Source organism: Acomys russatus, chromosome 22 (assembly GCF_903995435.1).
Source record: "Acomys russatus chromosome 22, mAcoRus1.1, whole genome shotgun sequence".
Taxonomy (NCBI): Eukaryota; Metazoa; Chordata; class Mammalia; order Rodentia; family Muridae; genus Acomys; species Acomys russatus.
The window spans coordinates 47,429,864-47,444,656 of record NC_067158.1 but is presented as its reverse complement, the minus strand read 5'-3'; the positions used below and the strand labels follow the sequence as shown (position 1 = coordinate 47,444,656).

The 14,793-nt window shown below is 35.3% G+C and overlaps 1 protein-coding gene across 6 annotated transcripts in view; it reads right to left on the bottom strand.

The window, feature by feature from the left end:
- Positions 1-14,793, bottom strand: part of Pcdh7 (protocadherin 7) — a 453,627-nt gene that overhangs the window by 216,262 nt on the left and 222,572 nt on the right. For 2 of the 6 annotated variants that reach the window (XM_051164753.1, XM_051164752.1), the window contains exon 3: positions 1,154-1,249. The exons of the other annotated variants lie outside the window; for them this stretch is intronic. In XM_051164753.1, coding sequence (XP_051020710.1) covers positions 1,161-1,249 — 89 coding nt within the window. In that variant the 3' untranslated portion in view covers positions 1,154-1,160. The remainder of the gene's footprint in view (positions 1-1,153; positions 1,250-14,793) is intronic. 6 annotated transcript variants of the gene reach the window in all.

Genomic DNA, 14,793 nt, shown 5'->3' with positions numbered 1-14,793 from the left:
ATAATCAAGCAATGATCATTTGATAGGAAGCCATATGTTACTAATTAAAGATTAATCATCTAGCCTGAGATTTCATTGCCTTTCCAGGTTTGCTGACATTTTAACACACTTCGATGCAGTGGAACAATTCTTTATGATCTTTGAACTTAAGCTAAATGTATCAGGGAAAGTGATTTGTTCTGTTAAAATATATCTGTTCTAAGGACTGCACACACAGCTCTCCTCCACACAGCCATACTTACACACACACTCAGTTTTGTTTAAAGACATCAGCCAGCAATCTTACTAGCCCAAAGGTAGCATTCTGTACACATGTCTCGAAGAATCATCCACAATAAGGAAGGAGGCTTAGGATCTCCAATGCAAGCCCCTGCAGGAGCCAGAAGGACCAGTTCTACCAGTGGAAGAGGAAATCAAGAGGACGGGTGTTGCCCTAGTGACTAAGAACTTATGTTTTATTGGTCATGACTCTCCTAGACTTCTGCCCTGAGGGCGCAGTTCTTTTCACAATGTAATACTGTATAGTAAGGGGATCTTGGGACAGTTTGAACACAGCAGTCTCTGCCATCTTTCCCAAATGCCACCAGATGCATTGCAAAAACAAAGGTTTGTCCAAGAGTAATTAGCATGCATTGTGCTTTCACATCAGAGTGGCAGTTTTGAAATAAATTCAGATATATGTGACCTGGCTTACACCTAAGTTTTTTTAAACCAGTGAGTGGGCACTACAATTAATATATCATTTTGTACAATGCTTTTACAATGTAAGTAGACTGAATTCCATATTTAAATCCACAAAATATTTTCATTTTACTCTTTTCAAACCTATGGTATGAATAAGCATTTATAGAATGCTGAAAGTGACCTACTGAGAAATACAAGAGCATTTCTTTCCAATTGGTTGACCATAACACCTTTTTGACAATGGTATCAGTATTTCTTCTATAGTCTATACCCAAGGGGAAAACTTTTCTACAACTTTAGATGGAATTCTGCATTGTGCCACATGTGGGAAATGTAAAGAGAAACAGGATCCAAGAATCATTTCACATATTCAATCTCTTTGTCAAGATAATAGTGCCTTGTATGTGTAAAAGAGATAGATAGGACAGCAGTGGGAAGCTCAGAGAGGGGCAGCTGAGGACCGCCATACCTGTTGATTAATGGAGAGGCCTTAACAGCACCCTTCTTCCATGCGTCTTGCCATGAGGAAAGGGAAGGAGGGGAAAGGTAGTGATGGCAGCAACACCTGGGGAAGGGAGATGGCGAAATATGTAAAGGGAAAATCAGCAGTGGCTGCACCATGGCGTCCATCCATAGACTGTGTCAACCAAACCATGTCCAAAACTTAGTCTCCACTTTATTTCCTTAAAAAAATATAAATCTCAAGAATAATGTAAACAAACTAGGGATTTTGTGTTTTGTTTTTTTCTTACAGGGTTTCTCTGTGTAGCTCTGGCAGTTCTGGAACTAGCTCTGTAGACCAGGCTGGCCTTGAACTCAGAGACCTACCTGCTCTGACTCCTAGTGCTGGGAATAAAGGCACGTGCCATCATGAAGGCCAGCCTTGGTGTTTTGATGGATGACCATCAATAGACTTGCAATCCTAGCTCTCCAAGGACACTGGGAGCTCCTATACATAATATGCTAACAGCCAACTCTGAGAGTTTAACTGAATAGAATAGTTTAAGGCAGGATCTTAGATCACAGACACAGGTTTTAATAACAGGTTTAAGGAAAAAAAGGACCAGTCTAATAGCAAACACTAAGAGTGCTGTTTTCCAATACTAAGTATTATTTTATTTCTTCCTGCAGCCACTATCCTGTTGGTTTCCTAATTGACACACAAAAGTTATACTTTGTCCTATTCGCCTGAGGATAAATAACTTTGATATTGAAAAACCTACTATTGACTTAACGGAAAAGGTATTTAGCTTAGTAGAAGTCAACAAATCTTGTGAGATCTAATGAGTAAAATTTGTAAAACACTTATTTTTTAATTTTATTTATATACATGCTTTATTTATGACTGCATATGATATTTTAAGTAAATAGAATTAAATATAAAACTGAAAAGGCATATTTAATAGTTGACCAATTATTTATATTTTAATGAGAATTATTTAATAAAAGTGTATGAAATAAAATCATAGTGAAAACAAGAATTGTTATACATATGATTTTTGTGTTTCATTTCTAAAGAAGTCTTTGAGTTTTTATGCAAAATATGCATCTGAAGTGTTTTTAAAAATTGTTTATTTAAAGTAAATTTAGACATTATAGAAGCTAACTGGCATATTTACATCCATTTATCACAGCAATGTAAAATACAAACTAGTTACATAAAGAATGGTCCAAGAATTAAAAGAAGCACTTAATTTCCTTTTGTATAAAAAAGAAGTTGACTCCTGATAGAAATATGTTTCTTGGTGTATTTAAAACCAAAAGGCTGCAACATTGTAGACATTTTTTGTAAAGACAAGGATTTGCCTAAGTATGTGTTTGCATTCTTGTTTCTAAAAGTAATCGCAGCTTTTAATCCCAATGTTTAGGAAAGCGGTTATCAGAAAAACCTTTGAGGTTTGGAATTTAGTAATCCTTTTGGTCTTTCCATGATCCTGTTTAGACAGCTTGTCTCAAAATATTCCAGCTTCTCAGCATCCGTTGTCCCTGGCAAAGTTCTGATTACCCTCCTGTCTGCTTAACAGGAACTGCCTAAAGCAAAAGTATTAGTCAGTTTGTAAATTGAGAAATCTTGGAAACTTATCGCTATCATAAGATTAACATCACAGAATTTTAGAGGTATAAGTACCACGTAGATCAGTTGAATTAAAAGAAAAATCTCCACATTACAAATTCAGCTATCTGAAGGGACATATCCTCTTTCAGTTGTGTATTTAAGTTAAAACATTGTTACACAAAACATTTTAAAGTTTAAATTCCTCTCCAAAATTAAAGTCTACATATTCTGGATATATAGGCATATCTGTATATATATAATTAAACCAAATTATTCATATATTTAAATACTTCTGGGTGATTATTTTAGGATCATCAATCTTTGGATGATGCAAATATGGGAATCTTGCAAGCCAAAGAAAAAAATGTCAAACCCACATGCTGTGAGTTTGCAGCCAGATAGTTTTATTTAACATGGTGAAATGGACTATTTTTTTGCATACAGATATCTAATATACTAAAGATTTTGTAGGTAACTAACTAAATGTTTGGTAAAAGGAAGGGTGAAATACTATAGTATGTTATTGCATTGTAACAAATTAGAAAGTAAGTTTGTTGATGCATACACACAAAAACAGTGGAACGCATCACAGCTTTCAAGTCGTGTAAAAGTAATTTTTGTAAATAGCTGTGCAGAATGGAAGTTTCTCGAGCAAAAGACATAAAAATGGAATATTTGAAGGATAGGGTTTAAGATAATGAAAGAATCTTTACCATTCATGAGGCATTCCTGGCAGAAATTTTGCTCACGAAGAATAAAATGAGCTAATTTTCACATGACAATAAGTAGGAAGGGATGAGTTTTCACTTTCATGAATACAAGAATTCTGGGGAGAAGTTGGTGGTTTTTTTATAGAGAGGCATTGGCAGTAAAAAGTCTGTGATGATTATCTAAGAATGTTGGGAACTTTCTCTCACTAAATATAAGAGTATGGAGAACTTTCACAGAATATAAAAGTATGGTGAACACTATGGAAAAGCCCATTAAAGCTCACATTTACAGCTTCTATGTGCAGAAAAATGAATGACCTTGGTAGAGGGAATCGTATTTGGTAGTGATTGTTATTGATTATTATGTAATTCCATGAATTAAGTAAAGTAAGTCCTGGAGGACTTTAAGGGAAGAACAGGACATGGATGTGATTTTACAAGTGGTGGGGAAACTATGGGCAAAGCATCAGAGGTGGCTAAAAGAGATAAAAGAAGAGATTCGGGGAATGCACCTTATTGACAATGCACACACTGATCATCCTTCTAAATATTGACAGAGGAAGGCCAAAGGGTTGGATTTAAAACACACTTTGCAGTCAAGGAGGCCTCTGTACAAAATGTCAGGGAAGTTGTGATGTTCTCCCAACCAGTATGGACTTAGTGATGGGAAAAGCAGTGGAAATATATGTGGTATAGAAGAAGTCATATGGAATAAGACGTGACAGGGATATTTGTTAGTCTGTGGGAGAACTATTGTCGGCCTAAATCTCTCTGTTCCTTCTAAGAGCCTGGTGTATCTGGAATAAAGAGCTATAGATTCTACATATCAACGCTACTTTCTTTATATTTGTGGCGAGGTAAGCCTGTAAAACAAATTTCCTTCAGGAATTAGAAAACAGCCATTTCAGGTCTGGTTCTGACTAACACTCCCTTGCAGTTTCTCACCTGTGTACCCAGTGTATTCTTTGTGTAGGCAATGCTTTAGGCAATGAGAAATTCGAGGATTGTTTTGTCTTATGTCTTGGTAATAGTTGCTGAATAACATAAAAAAGATTGTCTAGTGTCTGTTGAGCTGTGTGTGGGGCTACAGCGCCTACAGTTTGGACCAACCACTTTCATTCAAGTTGACAGTGAGAATAGGAGCCACCTTAAGTGGCAACAAAAGTCAACAGAGAGAGAATGAGACTCAGACCTTTTGTAAGGGATGGACAGTGGGTCACATGGAAGAACACTAGAGACTGCTCTGTCACAGGAGTGACATGGCTGGACTTCCCTATTGAAAAAAAAACCAGAATTTTACATAATAAATCATGTCATTATATAAGCCTCGGATTAAGTTGTCAGACACTGTTGAACCACTGAGAACATTTAGAAGTAACTATATCAAAAATAAATGTAAGAAAAAGTCGTTTTTCAGTACCATTGGGAGCTTGTTTAAAACCAATAAAAAATGTGAAGGAGGCAAAAGAATAGTGGATTGTAATACTACTCTTAGCTCAGTTTTTAGGCAAAGGTCAATGACATTGCTACAGTTCTGAGCTATAATACATCATGATCCTGAGCTTTCAAGAAGTATGTTACAAAGTTTATTGCCAACAAAAGTCAGTACTTAATGTTACACAGTAAAATTAATAAAAATAAATTAAGAAAACAATTGGTCAGTGATGGTATTACACACATTGTAAATATTATTTAAGTGTGATCTTTGTCCACCATTACTAAATTGCATTGTAATTAAATTTGAGATTCATATATAGATAGGGAAATATACATTTATACACATAAATAAAAGCTCAAAGTGTTATATATTAATGTTAAAATGGTATTTAAAATTCTTAACTGCAGAAGAAAACCATATTCTATTAATTGTTATTTAACAAAAAATGCTCTCCATTTATTTTTTAATATTATGCATGATTTCCTCATAATTTAACAATGATAATTGGAGTACTGTTATGTACAAATCTGAGGATTGTTGTGACAAAATTTTCTTACGTAGTAAATTTATTTTTTTTCTTTTTTAAAATTTTTTATTAATTTATTCTTGTTACATCTCAATGGTTATCCCATCCCTTGTATCCTCCCATTCTTCCCTCCCTCCCATTTTCCCCTTATTCCCCTCCCCTATGACTGTGCCTGAGGGGGATTTCCTCCCCCTGTACATGCTCATAGGGTATCAAGTCTCTTCTTGGTAACCTGCTATCCTTCCTCTGAGTGCCACCAGGTCTCCCCCTCCAGGGGACATGGTCAAATATGAGGCACCAGAGTACATATGAAAGTCGTACCCCACTCACAACTCAACTTTGGAGAATGTTCTGTCCATTGGCTAGATCTGGGTAGGGGTTTAAAGTTTACTGCCTGTATTGCTATGATAGGCAGATTTGGGCCCAGGGGTCCTGCTCAAACTAAGGCACCAGCCAAGGACAATACAGGCAGTAGTAACTTTATTAACAGTGGATGATCCAGCCTAAGTAAAACATTTTGAAACTAGTAGACCCGGTGCATAAGCCTGTACCAGATCTTTGATGCATGTATTATGGCTTCCAGTTTAGTGTTTTGTGGGATTCCTGAATGTGCAAACCAGTGGAGTCTGTTTCTTTTGTTTCTTTTAGACTCTTTTTCTTCTGTTTTGTCTCATTCCAGTATTATCTTTTATGTTTTATCTTATAATATTTTATTATGGTATTATATTTTTATGATTATCTCTCAGAAACCTGTTTGTTTCGTTTTGTTTTGTTTTGGGAGATGGCGGGGTTTTTTTTTTCTACTGAGACTCTGTCTTACACCCATTAGAATGGCCAATATCAAAAACTCAGATGACAGCACATGCTGGCTAGGATGTGGAGAGAGGGTAGCAGACCTCCACTGCTGGTGGGAGTGCTTTTCACAACCCTAATGACTGTTTTGCTACGAGAAGGCTGTATTCTCATGTCTATTCTTTATTCAGTGCGTTACAGTGTCAGAGAGTGTGATAATTGATAGGGCAGAGAAGAGAATTCTCTGGAATGAAAGAAATGGAAATTACCGCTTCAGACAACTTCTCTTACTTATGAGTAAATGAGAGTTTGCCATATTATCATGAGAATGGACTTACATCTTGAAGATCTGACACCACAGTCTAAAACCTTCCAGCTATGGCCATTCAATATTTAACTGATTAGTTGGAGTAGTAATCAAGGCAATGTTGTTTATGGAGACCATATCCTAGCAAGGTGCCTGACGGATGTAAGATGATAGACTATGAAGCATCATATCCTAAGAAAGAAAGGCAATATGCAAGGCTAAAGAGCTCCTATTTATATCGGACTTTAAAGGAAGGGTTGGTAAAAATATAAAGAGATACAAGTGATAGAAATTAAGAACCACTGCAGGGAGATGCATGGCTAGACCCTCGGTGATATACTAAAAAGGACAGCATTGAATATATTGGATTTCAATATATATTTTTTTCACATGGAACAATTGCTTAGGATAATGTAAAAGGATAAGCTGTATATTTAAAACGAATGAACTGTTGCCAGTAGAGTACAGTGAGGCAGTAGGAACAGGAGGAAAAGTAACAAAATAAATGCAAATTGTAGAAGTGAATCACAGTGGGTAAGAAAGCTCAATATGGTGACAAGTGAAATTTAAAACAGAAATATGATGGTAGAAAATGCACTATCTTGAAAACAAAGAATCATTTCACATGCAGGCATTAGCAAATCTTTCCCAAACCCCACCTACACCTCCCCCCATTTAACAAAAAAACAAAACAAAAAAATTAAAAATGTATGTTAGGATTATCATACAACACTGAAACAAATATGTATAGAAAAACATAGATAGCAGAAGCAGTTCTTAAAACAAAAATCTAATCAAGCTCTTCCATAGCTTAGACTTTTTAAGAATCTTATAGTTGTTGTGATGTAATCTGAACAAATCATTTATATAAAAAAAACTGCAAAAAAAGAAAATCTTATAGTTGTCTCTAGTTTTGGTTTTGCATTGGTAATAAATAAATGAATAAGTTGAAAAGTTTGTAAGACACACATATGTAGTTGTCTATGGAATTTTATATTCTCAAGGTGGAATTAGTCATAAAATTTACAAGTCAATATTGATTTGAAAGCGAATACATTTAAAATTTTTTATTTTAGATTCCATTGCTTTTATTTGGGGGCACACATATTTTGCATACATGTACATCATTGCATGCCTGGTGCTCAGAGGATTACATGAGGATGTCAGAGCCCCTGGAACTAGAGTTGCAATGGGTTCTGAACTGCCATATGGCCTCAGGGAATTGAATTTAAGTCCTCTGTAAGTACAAGTGCTCTTAACCCCTCAGCCATCTCTCTAGCCTCATATTTTTTAGGTGCAAAAATAACTGTATTACAGTTCCTTCACTCTAAATTGAGTAGCCAAGGTCCATGATGGGCAGAGATTTAAGAAAAGTATGCAATTACAACACACACACACATACACACACACACACACACACACACACACTTAAATTGATATTCTTTACTTGTACTTGCTGTCCAAGAAGAGTTTGTGAATGTAAAATAGGCTCTTTATCAAAAGGTCTAGAACATACTTAGAATTAACCTGTACCCTTTCAAAAGACTATTTCATGGTAAATAGTTATTTTGAGTAAATTCTCCATCAGTACAATTCAACTTAGACTAAATTAACACAAGTGTAAGTAAACTAAAAAAAAAAAAAAAGGAAATTGTAGATAAAAACTAGATCTAGAAAGCATTGCTTTGCTCACAATTCAGCACATTCTACTGAGCACCCATTATACATCAAGTAGTATCCTAATAGTTGGAGATACCACGGTGAACAAAACAGCTTGTCTCATGTTATGTAGCCTAAAACTAGCAGGTCTGATACTACATAAATGCACATACATGCACCATCCATCTTACCAATATATGTCTCAATAATTTTCAAAATAAATTTGCTTATAATTATATAACGAACATTAAAATATGAATTAAATAGTCTTGCACGCCTTGATCTTGTATATACTGATAATTAAGGTTATAAAAATTTTGGCTGTTTTGTTGTTTATGTTTTTATTCTATATGGCATACATACATACATACATCATCTGGACCACACACATTGCCCGAGATATGCAATTAAATATCACCGAGAAGTTTCATTTCTGCTCCTCTGCAGTGCATGGGTGAAAGCGTGTTGTAGACATGACATATGCTTTTTTTAATCCTGAGTCTTGAAAACTGTCATTATGTTCTTCTGTAGTGATTCATTCCTATGACTTAATTTGATTTTAGCTTTTTTTTATATCTCGGAATTTTACCACTCGTGTTTTATTACGTACCTCCTCTTCGCAGCTACTAGCATAGTCTAACCTAGTCAAACAACATTAGTCAATTCTGAGTTAATTTAAGCACATTACCACAGGAATCCACTCACAATAGAGAAGCATTTCCTTTGTAGAAAAAGGCTTTGGTCTTGGATACAATTAGCAGAAGTTATGCAAAGCCATTTTGAGTTTACTCAAGTGAAAATGAAAACAAAATGGATGATTTCCTTTGTAAAGCAGAAATAACTCCACTCAGCACTGTTATTTATAGTCGTCAAACCTCAAGGAATGATTATTCATAGATCTGTGGAATGGGAGCGAATCATAACACTCTGTTCACTCCATCATGCACTCAAAATATTCTGCCCGCTGTTCATAGTTAATGCATTTTAATTTATTTTTAAAATACCAGTTGTTCCTTGGCTATGGAGCATCTCAGACACTTGCTAAAACTTTTTTTTAAAGCATTCTCCCGCTAACCTGTTCACATATGCTGAAACAGATAGGCAATATGCTCAGAGGTGGGACTCAGCTAACACGTAGAACACCTTTTTCAATACCATAATTTGAATTACATGAAATAAAATGCTAACTTTGGGCAATTCCCTCAAAGCACAGATCTAGTTTTCATTATGCATGTATGTATTCAAGATGTTTTATTTCAAGCCTATAAAATATGGTATACTCTAGAGAAATTTGACAGATGATAAATCCACAGACGGAGGGGCCATGTGCGTGTGTTTTCATACTTCCGCATAACTGCTGAATTCTTTGTATTTCAATCAGCTGTCTGCACTGGTGGATGATCAGCAAATTAATAAACAGCAGATTGGTCTACTAATGTATGTGGAAGACATAGTCCGCCCCCCTGTCCCCTGCCCCCCCCCCCCCCGCTGTATTTACATGCTCTTTTATATTCTAGTTAAGCAAAGCATTTCCTGGATGGAGAAAACTTGAAAATAAGCCATATGCCACATGAATTCCACTGTAAAAAAAAACAATAGCTGGGTATATTTTAAGAATATTGTAAAAGAAGAAACTACATTTTTGTCTTTTAAACTATTTGTGCATCATGCACAAAAATATTTTCATGGCTTGCTGTTGCACGTTTTTTTTCCTGTGTTCAAAAATATAATGTTATAAAGTTTTACATTGTGCAGCAACATGCTTCCCAGCCTTTGAAACATTCAGTTCGAATAGCCACTAATGCTTTTTGTTTGTGAGTGTCAGGGATCAGACCCAGGCCTGAATTTATGTCAGGCAAGTATTCTACCACTAAACACCACTTCCAATTATTAAAATGAGTTTAACCTTTACAAGCATAGTTCTTTTTCATCTTTTTTTTGAAAAATAAAATCATTCATATTACATTTCAATTCCTATCCCATCCCGTACATCCTCCCATTCCTCCCTCCCTCCCACTTTCACCCCATTCCCCTTCCCTATGACTGTGACTGAGGGGGACCTCCTCCCCTTGAATATGATGCTAGGGTATCAAGTTTCTTCTTGGTACTCTGCTTTCCTTCCTCCAAGTGCCATTGGGCCTCCCCATCAAGGGGACATGGCCAAATATGGGGCACCAAAGTTCGTGTGAAAGTCAGTCCCCAGTCTCTATTTAACTGTGGAGAATGTCCTGTCCACAAGCATAATTCTTAAGACTCTTTTTTAAAATTCAAACTATACTGACCAAATTTAGTAGATTACCCAATGGGAGTTTCAGTGCAACTCAATTCTGAGCATGTGATGACAATATCTAACATAAAATCAAGACAAGAATGAAAAATGCTCAAAAAAATCTAAAATTTGTTAAGCTACACACCATTTCTTTTTATTTTAAAATGTTTTTAATTTAAATAGACCTCAAAATTTTTAGAGATTCGAATTTAATTACATTTCTTCCTTCCCCTTACTCCCTCTAAACCCTTCCCTACAAACCTTCCAACTTTCAAATTAGTAGCCTTTGTTTTCACTAATAGTTATTTCATGCATATATGTATATACATATATATTCCTAAATATAATTGTTCCATCTGTATAATGCTGACTCTGTGAGTTTTCAGGGTTCCCGGTCTGACTAGCTGGTGTGTTGTACCCTGGGGAGACCTCCTCTCCTGTCCTCAGCAATCCTTGCTTGCTTACATTTCTTTGTGTTGGGTTGAAGCCTCATGGGCTTTTCTCCACCCAGTTTGGCCTGGTGACTGGTGTGATTCTTGTTCAGCTAATCTTTGGGCACTCATGTTGGTGAGACTTAATGAGAGTAGCTTCTGATGTTACTAGGAGACAAACTCCTTGATGCTAAAAATAATCTTACATCATTTTACTCTTCCCTTTTTAACTTTTCTCAACTACTCTCCCTCAATTCCTTCCAGTGTTTTATCTGTGTAGCCTTGGATGTTCTGGACTCACTTTGTTGATCCAGTTAGGCTCAAACTCAGAGATGCACCTGCATCTGCCTCCCTGAGTGCTGAGATTACAGATGCGTGCCACTGCACCCGGCTATATCTTTAAGTGTCTAAATGCTGGGAAAGACAAAGTAATTTCAACATATTTCTGTACTTAAATTCATAGAGAATATTGGCACAGTCCTGAGTCCTGTTGCCTGCCACACCAAGCTCTCTGGGGCTACTTATTAGACTCAGATTCCAGGTCAAATCATCAGCTTTGACCTGGCTTTTTCCTGTTATGAATCCAATTAAAGATCCTCCTTTAAACTGACAAATCCATTTCTCACCAACATAAGAAGCAAATGAGGAAACCGATCAAAAGCAGTATACCTATAGAATGGTAGCTTTTGTGAAAGAAAAATGCTTTAGAAATAAATGCTGATTTTAAATTTCCCTACATCAAATTCAGATTTGTACAGCCAGGACACGCATGATTAGAAATGCCAAGGGCATAAATATGGGCAGGTAGCTGCTCTGGAGATACTGCAGCAGCAGCCGTTTTTACTAGGCATCACAAGAATATTTGCCATCATATATATTATATTTCTTTATAGAGATGATCATGTTCCTACAAGCCATAATTTCAACAAATCCTGCGATATATGACTTTCATTCTCACATTTGCATTACCAAGTATTTTATTGAGCAATTTTCTTTAGGCATGGCAGTGAGACTATTCAGTGTCATAAATAAATAAATAAATAAATAAATAAATAAATAGATAGATAGATAGATAGATAAATAAATAAATAAATCTATTTTACCATCAAACCTTCACCTACATAGAAAAATAACTACTGGAATCTCCCAAAACTATAATTCACTACTAAAGAAAAGTTAGTTACCAGTTGTGTATACCTTGGCTTGCGTCCATGAAGGATTATTACAAGAAATATCCCAAAAATGTATTATAGGCACGCATTGCAGAAGGCAAGAACAATTATGGTTGGCTTCCAGTGCTATGATAAAGATCATTAGAAGCCCAATATACTGTAATATTGAAATGTTTATAATGAATAACCAGTGCTTTTACTTTGGATTATCAGATGTTTCCACAGCAACTTGAAATACTAACTTTATATACATCTATCTGAAGACACTGAGGGTTTAGTGCTGTTTTTGAGACCTGTTCACATGAACACTGCCAAATATACTCACTTTCTTAAGGGTGTATTTAAGAAAAAATTAATATGTATAAAATAGCATTAGTTGATATCATCCAATGAAATAGCCCTAAAATATTTAAATACCCCCAAATATACTTATTTTCAAACATAGATATCACTTCTTATTCCTTATGGAAAAAACATCCTAGAAAGAGTTGAGAAAATAAATTCTTATGGGGTTTTTGTTAACATTTAGCTGTAATATGCCATGTTAGTGTTTTAAATATTAATAAAAATAAAAAAATAGATATTAAGAGAAGATAGTTAAATTTCAAGGTGTATACACTACAAATTTTCTAACTGCACTTTAATGAAAGTGTTTTTACTGTAGGGAATATTACATCTTTAAATATACAACATTCCATATGGTGGAAGACTACCAGGTCTGCAGTTTATAAAGCTATTGACTTCAGCTGATCATTTCCAAAATAAAAGTATTTCTAAAATGCATACTTTAATACTCAGGTTTTTCCAAGATAGTTTCTAAGATGCTTGGTCCAGTCTTTCTTACCTGAGGGGTGTGTGTGTGTGTGTGTGTGTGTGTGTGTGTGTGTGTGTGTGTGTGTGTGTGTGTGTTTCCACAGTGAGCAATGAAATGCTCTGTCTTCTTAAAGTTCATTCATAAATGTCGGACTGTATATCAAAACTATACAGTAACTTAAAAGTCAAACTTCCTGCATGTTAGTCCATAAGATAACAATTTTTCCCATAGGAGTTCACACCAAGTACAACCAGGTAGTTCATAAAGCACTATCAATAAGGAGGTCAACTAAGTGAAGTGCAAAAAATATTAAAAATGGGCCCTTTCACTCTTGGGAATCAATGGCAGTAATCTTCGCTTAGTAAGAATGTGTGTCTGAGCAATAACACGTAGTAATATTTCTTCAGGTGCTAAAATGAAAAGATCTCAGAGGCAGACATCTTGCCAGGCAGCTTATATTGTGTTTTCTGTTTTCTCTTCCCCTGGTGAAGTTGGAAAGAGCCCTAACCACTTCAGAGATGCCCTGCCTCCTACACAGGAAGAAAATGAAACCCTTTCTACTAATGGAAATATATATGTGACAATCACAAAAGAACAGCAGGGGCAGGTGGGGGCTGGGAGGTGCTTAATGACTAGATCAATTATGAGCAAAGCAATGATGCCAACTTCTCAGTGGAAACAAGTATTCTTACCTAACTCTATTTGAGACACACATATTTTCTTCATGTGCATTCCCCAAAACGTATGATCTTATAGCTTAATAGTTTTAAATCTATTCTTGTTCTTTAATTTAAAATTTATTCTTCCTGTAGGAGAAAAAAATTACACATCCTAAATGCTGGCTCCGGTGAGTTATGAATATACTTTTGTGAAGTATGGTAGCTCTGTATTACTGAAAGATTCAATAAACTACAACAGTAAGAACAAGGAAGGGTGAAATTTTTTCTGTGTACAAAAACGAATTTCTTTTTCCTGTCTTCATTGTGGCTATTTGAAATGGATTCCATTTTATTTGAACTAGTTACTGTGGCTAATGAACGGTCTTAGCTTAAGCAAGTTTAAGCAAGCCTAATGATTTAGTTCATTGGTAGGCATAATTAAAGTAAGTATGCTCTAGAGAGTGAGTGGAGAGGTTATGCTTCATGTGTGTTCCTATGTCTTAAAAAGATAAGACATTTTCTAATTTAACCATGTATGAGAAATCTGTGTGGGTTCTCTAGCATTTTTAAGGCAGTGACATATATATAAAATTTATAAAGATAAATTTTTCAGAAAAATCTCTAATTTTATACATTTAGATGGCTTTTTACCTGATTTGAATTTCTTAGCCTTACAGCACAATGCTAAAAGTATTAAATAACATGTTCAAGAATCATTTTTCACTTACTTCACTGAATGGTTTTTTTAAATAAAAGAAAATTGTTTTTGCTTCTACTATATTTTGAAGTACAGGAACTAACTTTAGAATCTGATTCTTAATGTGTTAATCACTTGTACTTGATTCCATTCCTATTGTTAAGCAATCTTTCTGCACCCTTCCTCTGTGTGTGTTGGGGGTGAGTGGGTGGGCTGTACATGTGTGTGTGCACATTTGTATAAACTACCAGTGAAATAGAACCATCAAGTTTAAGAAATGAATCTTAACCTGACATTCATTTTTACCCTACTTGAGGTTATTTATATTATCCTGATATCCTGAAGTCTAATAACAAACGGAATTATCACAAATAAAAATACACCTATTGGTCCCTTTCTGATTTACAGACATGATGAATACTGGACTCATATCATAGCCATGGTCAATTTGGTTCATGGTGATGAAATGTGAGATTACTTTGTGCAAAGGACTGAAAAAAATACACTATGCTTTCCTTTGTTCTTCTTTGTATTTTTGAGGTTTGTTTGCTAATCTGTCTGTCTGTCTGTCTGTCTGAA